The following is a 12,831-nucleotide window of genomic DNA, read 5'->3' on the forward strand; positions in this document are numbered from 1 at the left end:
ATTTGGCAATCGGAGAACAGTTGCACTGTATGTTTCAACTGGCTCATTAGTCATTCATTCAGGAATCGGACTACATTAGTCGTGGTGTGTTTTGCGAGGTTGACTTCTTCCTTGCTGAACAGACTTTCAGGTTATGTCGATATAGGACTCGTTTTACTGTGGATATAGATACTTGTCTACCTGTTTCCTCCAGCATCTTCACAAGGTCCTTTGCTGTTGTTCTGGGATTGATTTGCACTTTTCGCACCAAACTACGTTCATCTCTAGGAGACAGAATGAGTCTCCTTCCTGAGCAGTATGATGGCTGTGTGGTCCCATGGTGTTTATACTTGCGTACTATTGTTTGTACAGATGAACGTGGTAACTTCAGGCATTTGGAAATTGCTCCTAAGGATGAACCAGACTTGTGGAGGTCCACAATTATTTTTCTGAGGTCTTGGCTGATTTCTTTTGATTTTCCCATGATGTCAAGCAAAGAGGCATGGAGTTTGAAGGTAGGCCTTAAAATACATCCAAAGGTACACCTCCAATTGACTCCAATGAGCCAATTAGCCTATTAGAAGCTAACTGGCTAATTGCCTTAAAGTTTGACATAATTTTCTGGACTTTTCCAAGCTACTTAAAGGCACAGTTAACTTAGTGTGTGTAAACACCACTGGAATTGTGATATAGTCAATTAAAAGTGAAACAATCTGTCTGTAAATATTTGTTGGAAAAATTACTCATGTCATGCACAAAATGACTTGCCAAAACTATAGATCGCTAATACGAAATCTGTGGAGTGGTTAAAATAATGAGGTTTAATGACTTCAGCCTAAGTTTATGTAAACTTCTGACTTCAACTGTAGACCAATTGGTGAATCGGTTTGACCAATTCATTGAATTGAACCGACTCGAAAGAATGATTCACTCACAAATCAGCCCTCAGGTTTTAGTATACCCAAGAGCAATATTTAGTCTATGAAATATTTTTAGAGCAAAGCAAAACATCCAAGCATGGAAAACACCATTTTTTTTTAAAATTCCCTGACAATCCAAGATTTTCCATTAACGTGGGAACTCTGAATACGAAACCTGTATTACATTTACAGAGCAGGTCACTCCTTCCTCCATACGGTCACACTGCCACTGCAAATGTATATAATGTTTATGGAAAATGCCCTTGGTGAGGTTATTCAGCCAAGGAGAACAAATCCAATGTTTCTCTGAACAACTATAAGAATCCAAACACTCCAGCACACCACAGCATAACAAACATCAACTCGCACTTATTATTTAGTTTATTTTAATATTGTTGAGAAATTGGTCTAACAAATAACAATTATGTGCAATAACATTTCTGCCCATTAAAAAAACAGCTATAACAGACTTATACTGACGTTTATGATTACTGCATTTGAAGGTAGTCTGAGACAGTGTAACTTGAAACCATCAAAACCATTACATCATCAGTGTAAACTATTAAGTCTTAAAAACAGCGATGTTTATCTTAATATGTTCAAAAAGCATCAAATGATAAAAGTGTCAAAAGAAATCAACCACAAGAGAGCTATATTCAAACTACACTGATAGCTTTACAGTATGTAGAATGTAACATCAAAACATTTTAATGTTTTTTTCCTCCGGTCCTTTAAACATTCATTTATTTAATCCAGAAGAAAATAAACTTTGCTAAATAATAAAAAAATATATATAAAGCATGAAGTTTTTGCAATCACATGATGTTTTTTGCATTTCAAACGTTTTACATATGTGGAATACTTAACTACAGTGTTAAACTGAAAAAGAGTAATCATATATCAGTTCCACTATCTTTATAAACTATGTGTTCAGTGCATGTTTGATCATATTTGCATTGCATTACTCTGTATCTTGGGAATGCTTACTGGCTGTAGTGTAAAACACAAAATACATCAACACTATATACACACCACTTACTATTCACTTGTAAATAGGGCTGGATGAAATTTTGAATATCTTCACTATCATTTTGCTGCCAATGAATTTAAAATGAAACACTTATGTGCTTTTTATGTGGCCATTAATTCCTAAAAAGTGTGTCATTAAGTGCAGTCTGTGAGCCCCCATCCACTCACAACTCGCTAGTTTGCGAGTGTCAATACAGATGTTTTAACAGTATTTCTGATTAGAACATCTGTAGCAAAGATCCGTAGCATTAGAGCTGAAAAGCTCGATTCATTTCTGTGAAAGAGTTTAAACTGTTTGTTTCTATGAACCATTAAAAATAAATCTGATTAGAAAAATAATAATTTCATCATTCAAAAATCTTCATGGAAGTCTACGCGTGTTAGTAAAAATATATACACAGGTAAATATTACCATGTATTGTTTTTATATTGGTGTGTAAAATAAATGAAAACGATTAAATGTCAGTCTTCCGCTGGTTCATTTTGTAGAAAATGGGCATTGATCATTTCAAACTAGATTTTTGTTGTGTTGTAATTCTAATATTAAACATTTTGAATCTACTTGGTTACAATGGTTGTTTTGTTCCACTGATTAAAAAAAAAACCTTATAAAAATATTGATATAAAACAAATCGTCTAAAGTTTGTAAAATATCGAGTTATATATCTTTTATAGCTAGTACATCACCCAGTCCTACTTGTAAGCCCTTCATATTATCTCAATCATTCCTGATAAATGATAAATACTGTAACAGATGAAATACTGTTTGTAATACTTCATGATACCTGAATACTGATTTGATTGGAAAAAAGATTTCCTTATGTTTGGCATTCAGCGTTAGTTCACCACGCTCCAAAAAGTAAAACTGACGTTTTATGTTTTCTTTCCCCATTTCTTTTACTCTTTAAAAATAAGAGCGATTTCATTCTGAAAGTCACAGAATTGGGAATGTAAAGCACTGGAGGTCACTTGAAAACTGTCCCATTCAATTTTCAATTCATTGCAACAACTTCAATGCCATTTTGAATCCTTTGAATCACTTTGAATACATCATTAGACAACACATGCTTTAGGGAATCATTATATAGTGTTGTTGATAACACAAATGGTCTGTAACTCTGGCATGGGACAGGGCAGGTCCACACAGTGGAGGACACAACAGTGCAGACCAGCATCGCCTCTGTGTGCGTTCTGCGAGCTGTGCCATACTATACAATTTATACAGCGTCGGGCAACACAGTGCAAATTAAAAGTCACAGTAAAAAACAGAATAATCATCTAATACATCTCTCATCTGCATGGGTTAAATGTCATCAAAAGTCTCATTGTCTTAATACTTAATATCCTACTAGAAAGTCATTTCATTTAAATGATAAGGCTCAACTTCAACTCTGAGTACATGTTTTTTTAAATGCATTCAATATAGTGTCTTGATTGTGTCTCCAGCTAAAATATGACAGAAAATGTGAAACTAAAGGCCTAAAGAGAAGTAGCTCCAGCGTTCTTAAAAGCATCCCAGAGAATGCTCCCATAAATTAACAATCTGAAAACAAATTATATAGTGTTCTTAAAAGGAGCGTTTCCTAGAATGACCATTTCAAGAATTACACGCGACCAACCTTTGCATCGCCTATGGCACCCCACACATCAAACACAAATTCATCTGGAAATGCAAAGTCACCCAGAGTCTCATCCAAAGCTTCGGCAAACTCATCCGGGTTCTTTTTGTCCTTTCCGAGCTCCACCATTGTAGCAGCTGTAAGAGTGTGGGACAGACATACAGTTAGACTTATAATGCATTTGCAACTGTACTGCAGGGATAGAAAAGGAAATCCATGTTACATACCGAGTTCACTGTCTCTTATGCCCATGTAGCTCTCTAAAAGGTCATCGACTTTTTCAATGGCTTTTTCTTCAAACGCTGAGGGCTGCAAAACAAAGCCAGGTTATAAATAGGGATGCAACGATACAAAATTTGTGTGCCGATATCTGATTATTTAGAGCAGACATGGGCAACTTAAACCGGCCTGCGGGCCGGATACGGTCCTCCACATGGTTTAGTATGGCCCGTGGCTCATTTATCCTAAAAGTGGTTTTTCATTGGCTATTTCAGTTATATTGGGACCTAATGCACCTCCGCAAACCATTGACGAAACTTGCATCGTGACCCTTTTAATGCGTAAACAGATAATGTTTTGATAATAAAATAAGTAAACTGGCTCGCTTTGCGACAAACTTTTTATTAAAACAGACCCCTGATGTAGAGAGTATTTAAATTGAATAATAAATGACCATGGAAGTAGAGATTGTAAAATAATTTATAATTATGATTCCATTTTATATATATATATATATATATGCCTGAAAGAAAAGTATCTACCTTTGTAGAGCAATACAATACTTTAGGCAATTACAGAATAGTCCCATCAGTCACATATACACTTCAGAAAATTCAGTATACAACTATTTCTGGGCTTAAAAGAACCAAATCAATGCAGAACATTGTATCTCAAAAGGAGTATAATGTGGCCCCCCATGAACTTCTTAAAGCCCGATGTGGCCCCTGTCCCAAAATAATTGCCCACCCCTGATTTAGAACAAAATATGCCGATTATTTGGTGTTTCTGCCTTTTTATGCTAATTACACAGCTATAATAGCAGAATAATGGAGTCTGAAATAATAACTTTATTCTCTATGTCTATGCTATTCTGCTCACTACAATTGTACAGAGGGGTTATCTGAGTTACCGTAGCCTTTCTGTCAGTTCGAACTAGTCTGGCCATTCTCCGTTGACCTCTCTCATTAAGGCGTTTCCTTCTAATGAACTACCACTTACTGGATGTTTTTTGTTTTTGGCACCATTCTGAGTAAACTCTAGAGACTGTTGTGTGTGACAATCCCAGGAGATCAGCAGTTACAGAAATACTCAAACCAGTCTGGCCATTCTCCATTGACCTCTTTCATCAATAAGCCATTTAGATGGGAACTCCTTCAATACTGTTTAAAAAGCATCCCAGGGTGATACCTCAAGAAGTTGGTTGAGAAAATGTCAAGAGTACATTTCTGCAAATTCTAGGCAAAGGGTGACTACTTTGAAGATGCTAAAATATAACACAGTTTTGATTTATTTTGGATTTTCTTTAGTCACAACATAATTCCATATTTCCATTTCTGTTATTCCATAGTTTTGATGACTTTACTATTATTCTAAAATGTGAAGAAAATATATATATATATAATAAAGAATGAGTAAGTGTTTCAAAACTTTTGACCAGTAGTGTGTGTGTGTGTGTGTGTGTGTGTGTGATATATATATATATATATATATATATTATACTGTTGATCGTGATTATCTTATGTTTGTTCAGAATGCAAGAATACATTATGAACATTTATAATCTTAACCATCTAGAGACTTAAGCAACAGGAATGGGGTGGCATGGTTTGGGGCACCTTTCTCCCATTGCGAGCCAGGGGTGGGATGGCAGAGTTCAGGGCACCTTTTCCCCATCGTGATCATGCGAGCTCTGTGGGGGGGCAGCCGATCAGGTACCCTGTTGTGCTGCCCCAGAGAGCGTTGCCGCCCTAGGCGGCTCCCTATATCGCCTTTGCCAGGATCCACTACTGTTTATATATCTTTTATTTAATGCTTAAGACTGGATATATTTATAAGGCGTTTCCATCCACAGAACTGCTGCTCACTGGATGTTTTTTGTTTTTGGCATCATTCTGAGTAAATTCTAGAGACTGTTTTGTGTGAAAATCCCAGGAAATCCCATGCCACAGTCGAAATCACCGAGATCACATTTTTTCCCCATTCTGATGGTTGATGTGAACAGTAACTGAAGGTCCTGACCCATATCTGAATGATTTTATGCACTGCACTGCTGTCACAAGATTGGCTGATTGGATAAGCGCATGAATAAGAAGGTGTACAGGTGTTCCTAATAAATTGCTCCGTGAGTGTACATTGTGATTGCTTTTCTCACAATATTGCATATTTATACTTTAGATCCTTGCATTAACATTTTATTTATGCGTGCATTCGTATAATTTCTTATAGTTCAATTAATGTAACAGATTGTCTAAAGCGCAATCTCTGAATCACAAATTGCTGTAAAGGACACAAGTAAAGAGGAGTGTCAGTCGGAATCCAATTATAATAACATGTTGATGCATTGTGATGTACTGAAGCTGACATATGTACTGTGATGTGTATCTTATCCCGACAAAGTTGCAGATACTCCGCTTTATATCAAGACTTTTACAAATGGACACATATTTGCTGCCTGACAGGGTTGACCGATGAACTGAACCATGTTGAACAGTGCTGAACATTTGAGCAAGGCACTTAAACCAAAAGTCTTACCAGCTCCTCTACGGTGGCTGGTCCTTTTGATCTCAGTCGCAGAGTTCCTCTACCTGTTCCTAACTGAGCAGAGTCTGACTTGCTCCCCGAACGCTGACTGATCATGTCTAACAAAGGCAAATTACACATCAAGCATATGTATCAAAGCATCATTTTAAATTCATTATTGCCGTCAACCTAGTTATAAGATGCATGACAATCCTTACCAAAAGCCTTCATAGGTTCCACCATCTTCAGGACAAAGGTTTTCCCTTTGGGCAATTCCTTCAGCATTTTGGCTACCTCATAATGGCGACAGCCAATGAGTATCTGCCCGTTGATTGACTCGATCATGTCGCCCACACTGATGACCTGGATCTGATAAATAATGCTGCCTTCTCTTATTCTCTGAAAAGGAAACAGATGATTTTTAGTACCTTCTTTACATTTTTTCTGTCCAGCTATGCCTATTCTAGGTAGAGCTGGCCAGTATGATAGAGTACGCCAATCTGTTTTAAAATATAAGATGTACTGTTTTTTAAGCTGAAGTGTGTAATTTCTCCACAAGCTCCACTGAACTGATTTGCAAAAAAAAGCATTTGTTTTCAAAAAGCTTTCTGAATATGCCCAAACAGCTTTTCTGAATAGAGCCAAAGAGACAGTGTTGTTTACAGTTTGAAAAGAATTACCTGCGAATGGTTTACTTATAGTTGTCTCTGCATATTAAGCTGGGACAGAAAAAAGTATTTGAACACAGAAAAAGCTACACACTTCAGCTTTTACATACCATGATATAAAACAAATCATACTGTGATCATGCAAGTGTATTTATGTTCATACCAGCCACCCCTAATTCACAAACATGAACCTACATGCATTCTAAAAAGATCTGACTATTCCTCTCACCTTAATGAAGGCATATCCAGCACCATTGTCAGTGATGGTGAGCCCAAGTGCATCCTCTCCTTTAAAGACCTCCACCTCTTTCCTCTGGCCCTTCACATGAGCAAATATAAAGTCCTCCAATCCAATCTGGCCACCCAAAAGTTTGTCCATGTCCACTTTGTGAGTGTTAAGTGTGCAAAACATTACCTGAGAATGGAAACGTAGGTATTTCCATACATTTTCCATGACTTTTCCAGTTGCTCGTGATTACTGTATAGATATACTGTATTTTTAAAATCCTTTTATAGAGATTGCACTCAAAAAGAGCAATTTCCCATCTATGAAATATTTTAGAGCTGAGCCTAACTAGAAATAAATATTCTCAACAGAAATTTTCGTTACATTTCCGTGTTTTTCTTTTCTTTTCTTTTTTTTTTTTTTGTGACAGAATTCATTTTCCTGGCCTGGTGATCACAATTTTAAAATTCTTGGATATTTCCAGGTGTTCCATGACATAGGGCTAGATATGGGCAATTTGCAAATCTATGCCAATAAATGGGCAATTACAGCCATTAACTATATATATTTATGGACTGGCCCCATTTACTTCCATTGTAAGTGCCTTACTGTAACCGTTATTTACATTTTTTATTTTTATTTTAAATAAAAGGAAGAGTCGAAAGTATTTTTGTGGAAATCAACGTTATGTCACAAAAAAAATTTACCTCGGCAGCTAAACTTGTATTGAAACCGGAACATTCCTTTAACCCTAGAACACATGCGGGTCAAAAATGACCCAGCGTCTAGTTTTTAAGACATAATTTTTCACATGAAGTGGTCTTTTCTGCCACTCCAGGTATTCCTTAGTGAAGGTGTCTTCTATCATGTGAACTGACTTTTTTTAATTTAAAGACAATTTGCATCACTACCCCTTGAATGCATATGTAGGTCTTATATAACCCATATGTGTTTCCTATGGTATTCAATGCATTTAACACCGGTATTATATTTATAATACATTGATTGTTTTCAGTTTCCATTTGTTATGTAATTAAATACGTTCAATACCATGTTCACGTTCATATTTATGTGTAGTATGCAAGCAGGGCTGGGCGATATGGAGATATATGGTGGCAACAATATAAAGTGTCAACCGGTAGAGATTTGAAAGTGCAACAGAGCCCGCTCACTTTTTCAGCTGTCTGGGTTCTGGAAGTATTTTTCCCATATCTGGACAAACTGACAGCTAGAATGCCAAGTATCTGCAAATCTGTCATTGCTGCACATGGAGGATTTTTTGATGAGAACTCTTTGAAGTAGTTTAAGTTTTTTTTTTCAAATTGTAATAGTCATTTTTCACATTATTAATGTTCTGACTATACACTGTGATCAGTTGAATGCCACTTTGGTGAATAAAAGTACCAATTTCTTTCCATAAGAGCTAAATCTGTACATTAATCCAAACTTTTGGCCACCAGTGTATATGTAATTTGAGGGTGCAGGGAGACCGACTCGACTGCGTCATTCACAGTGCGTCATGGAAGTGGCCACTCGCTGCTGGACTTGTTTGGCTGTGGTTCTCTGATTGGTGATCTCTCTTCAGGATTATGGGTAGTGTAGTTGTTCACCAGGAATTCCACTATTAAACACGATTTTTTTACAATGAAGTTGAAATAAACGCAATAACAAATGCATATACCATCGATGAACAACCTCGGAGCTCATGGTAGGTCTGTCTTTACAGATTTATAAGTTAACATTGAAAATCAAATTCATCAATGGAAAATTTCATGGGATTTTTACTTTCGGAACCAGACTGTTGCGCTCTATATGGCGGATGAAGAGCAGATAAAACAGATCAAATATTTGTAATAAATTCTTGATCTATTGATCAGGTTTTTTTTAATTGCAATAGACATACCATTTTGCTACGTTCGGCTATCTTTTTCAAACAAAAATAAATAAAGAATATTGCTATATTATTTTTGCTTATATCGCCCACCCCATCACATGGTTATTTAATATATAAAGCCTTTTTTTGTTGGTTTTCCTGAAAGAAAAAAGAAACTATATCGGTATATATACCTTTACCATGATATAAAATGACTGTGATGAATTCTGGTCATATCGCCCACCCCTATTTGCAAGTATCCTATCAAAGTTGTCATTTGATGCTTATATATTTATGACAGACCTCACTGAGGCTAGATGCCTTGATCACAGCAAGGGCACAATGGTAATAGCTCCTGGACCATTTCTAGTATATTTGAACCTGCAACTTATATGCTTGTTCAAACATACTAAATAAATACTAAAACCACTATTTAAAAAAAAAACAGATCAATAATTGATGTTAAGATCAACCCTCTCGGTATAACATCTGTATTGATCCACCCATCACAACCGTAGGAACCCTACAAAGAGAAGTGTTCTCAAAGGCTGCGTGCTCCTCACCTCTGACGGAGGAATCCCAAAGGCCTCTCCTATCTTGGCATAGAGTTCACTCACATTGCTGAAGCCCTCAATGCGACCCGTGGGGCTGCCGTGAGCCAGCTGGGTGTGGAAGATCAGACGGGGTCGCAGGCTGGTGGGTGGAGGCGGCAGACCCTCTCGAGCAGTTCCTTCACCCAGTCCTACCCCACGTCCATCTAGTCCATCCAGCCCTGGGACGTTTAGTCCAGCCCGGATCGGTTCTGCCTCCTCATTCTCCACCAGAGGAGATGCTTTTTTTCTGCGTCCCAATCCAAGTGGCATTTTAAGTGCTGCTGTCTTTACTTTTTGTACGGGCACAAAGTTTTAATATAAAGCGGGTGCGTGTACCACCTTTGACAATGGAGGTCTGCAAACAGGCCCAATGCACAAATCAATGGAGAAATACTCTCTGGCTGTGATCTCTCGAATTCAACCCATTCACAAGCAAATCTCCTGACCTATGATACAAAGAGAAAGAAAAACTTGTAGCAAATTTTATATCCAAGTAAAAACGTTTTCAAAGGGATCTGATCTGGGGTAATTATATACTTATAAGACATTGTTTTAAGACTATTAAAAGGAAAATGTCAGGTTGACATGAAAAACTTTTGGAAAGTTGCAGTGTTTTTGTAAGCTCAAACTATATGAAATATTGGTACATTTTAAAATGCATTTAATCACACCCAAGGACCATTTAAAATGAACTAGTGGGGCAAAAAGTTGAATAAAGATGGTGTAAAAACACCACCAAAAAAAACAAAAAAAAAACATTTCCCAACCTAAAGTCTTAGTGTTGGTTAAAAGGAAAGTATGTGGACATATTACAACACCAATAGTTTAGAATTGCCTTGTGTTTATTTACATAAAGTATTAAGCAAGCAAACTCGAACAGCTACATGACTAAAAGAGGAATTAAACTCATCTAAACCAACCTGAAGGAAATACTCTCACGATAAAAAGTGAGAGTTCTCCACCCAGGATTACAGCAGTCTGACATGTTTCTATTCGTTATATTATAGACTCCAGATACCACCAATGTGAGTTAGCATGTTAGCATCCTCGAGACACCACGACACTTACCAAACTAACACTGACAGTGACGAGACCGTGAAGCAGCGGGATGTCAAGCTAATAGTGTGTTCATTACAAAAGATGATTGTTGGGAAACGGTAAGCTGGGTTTATTCAGTATGTTCTGGTATGTTTGAGGAGGGCGGATACCACATCACTCAACACACAACCTCCATCTCTTCCTCTATTGAGACACAAAACCAGCAGCGCAGCTCAAGCACAAACAGCACTGCTGCCACCTACAAGTGTGACGCGTTTATAACATCATTTACTGACGGCCAATAAGTGACCAATTTATGTTTTTTTCTTTAATTCTTAATTTCACACCCCAATCACTTTAGACTTTGGTAATAGCATGGCACAACACAGGACACCAAAACTATTTCAAGCCAGCTAACCCCATAAATTAAAAAAGTGTAGGCCTACTGATCATCAGCTGCATTGTACAGTGCAAAACATAAAATCAATGACACAATTAATTAAATTATTCTGTATGTGTTGTTTTATTAATGAAAACCCTACAAAAAAATACACTATATAAAACATTTCCTCTACTTTTCTCTCATCATTTACTCACCCTCATGCCATCCCAGATGTGTATGACCGTCTTTCTTCTGCAGAAGACAAACACATTTTTTAGAAGAATATCTCAGCTCTGTAGGTCCATATAATGGAAGTGAATGATGACCAGAACTATAGAAGCTCCAAAAAGAAGATAAAGTCAGCATAGAGATAATCCATAAGACTCGTACTTATATCTTCTGAAGCGATCCAGCTGGTTTGGGGTGAGAACAGATACAAATATAACTCCTTTTTCACTGAACATCTTGTCATTGCAGTCTCTAGGCACAATCATGATTTTAAGTTCGATTACACTTCCTAGTGCTTGACACATGTGCAGAGCACTAGATGGCGCTGTAGGAAGTGTAATCGAGTTTGAAATCATGATCGCCATGATCAAGACTGCTGTCAAGATATACAGTGTAAAAGAAGTTATATTTTGGTCTGTTCTTACCCAAAAACCAACTGAAACACTTCAGAAGACATTGATCAAACCACTGTAGTCTTATGCATTACTTTTAAGCTGACCTTATCTCCTTTTTGGAGCTTCAGAGTTTTGGCCACCATTCACTTGCATTGTATGGACCTACAGAGCTGAAATATTCTACTAAAAATCTTCATTTGTGTTCAGCAGAAGAAAGAGTGTGAGAATTTTCATTTTTGGGTGAACTAACACTTTAATTTAACTTTTTTCCTCTTTACGTAGTAGAACTACTATGCTTAAATATTTGGGGTGTGGGGGGTGTTGAGGTCACAAATGTAATGGTCCTTTTTGGTTATTTTAAAAAGTAAAGGCACTAAAGGCAATAACGTTTGGAATAGAGAATCTAAATGTGAAAAAAGGAGCAAAATTAAATAAGTTTTGGTTTAAAAGTCACATTGCTCTTTTGAAGTTCACACAGTAAATTCAACATATACTGACTGAGCACTTTATTAGGAACACCTGTACACCTAATTATTCATGCAATTATCTAATCAGCCAATCATGTGGCAGCAGTGCAATGCATTAAAACATGCAGATACGGGTTAATGTTAATGTTCACATCAACCATCAGAATGGGGAACAAATGTGATCTCAGTGATTTCAACCGTAGCATGATTGTTGGTGCCAGACGGGCTGGTTTGAGTATTTCTGTAACTGCTGATCTCCTGGGATTTTCATCCACAACAGTCTCTAGAGTTTACTCCGAATGGTGCCAAAAACAAAAAACATCCAGTGAGCGGCAGTTCTGTGGATGGAAATGCCTTGTTGATGAGAGAGGTCAACGGAGAATGGCCAGACTGGTTCGAGCTGACTGAGAGACTACGGTAACTCAGATAACTCCTCTGTACAATTGTAGTGAGCAGAATAGCATCTCAGAATGCACAACATGTCAAACCTTGAGGCGAATGGGCTACAAAAGTAGAAGACCACGTCGGGCACTTTATTAGGACCATAGTGTTCCTAATAAAGTGTAAAGAGAGTGTATGATTATTTAAAAAATAAGCAATGTACACACTTTACATATTCTTTGCCACAAACTAGATTTGTGCAGTGCCCAAAAAGGAAATGACCTTGTAGCCTGA

General features: G+C 37.1%; 1 protein-coding gene across 4 annotated transcripts; it reads right to left on the minus strand.

Annotated features, from left to right (window-relative positions):
• Positions 1 to 1,268: 1,268 nt before the first annotated feature.
• Positions 1,269 to 10,892, minus strand: LOC127451645 (PDZ domain-containing protein GIPC1-like). Of its 4 annotated transcripts, none has more exons than XM_051716489.1 (7): positions 10,715 to 10,892; positions 9,671 to 10,092; positions 7,184 to 7,369; positions 6,505 to 6,685; positions 6,299 to 6,405; positions 3,775 to 3,856; positions 1,269 to 3,684 (listed from the first exon to the last, which is right to left on the minus strand). In XM_051716489.1, exons 2-7 carry the CDS (start codon positions 9,914 to 9,916, stop codon positions 3,533 to 3,535), a joined length of 954 nt encoding a protein of 317 aa, XP_051572449.1. In that variant the 5' UTR covers positions 9,917 to 10,092; positions 10,715 to 10,892; the 3' UTR covers positions 1,269 to 3,532. The 4 variants fall into 4 exon arrangements, with proteins under 4 accessions (XP_051572449.1, XP_051572447.1, XP_051572448.1 ...); XM_051716487.1 differs by having other exon boundaries at positions 9,617 to 10,092; XM_051716488.1 differs by lacking the exon at positions 10,715 to 10,892 and adding an exon at positions 10,567 to 10,698 and having other exon boundaries at positions 9,617 to 10,092.
• Positions 10,893 to 12,831: the final 1,939 nt, after the last annotated feature.

This window comes from Myxocyprinus asiaticus, chromosome 14 (genome assembly GCF_019703515.2).
Source record: "Myxocyprinus asiaticus isolate MX2 ecotype Aquarium Trade chromosome 14, UBuf_Myxa_2, whole genome shotgun sequence".
NCBI classification, from domain to species: Eukaryota; Metazoa; Chordata; class Actinopteri; order Cypriniformes; family Catostomidae; genus Myxocyprinus; species Myxocyprinus asiaticus.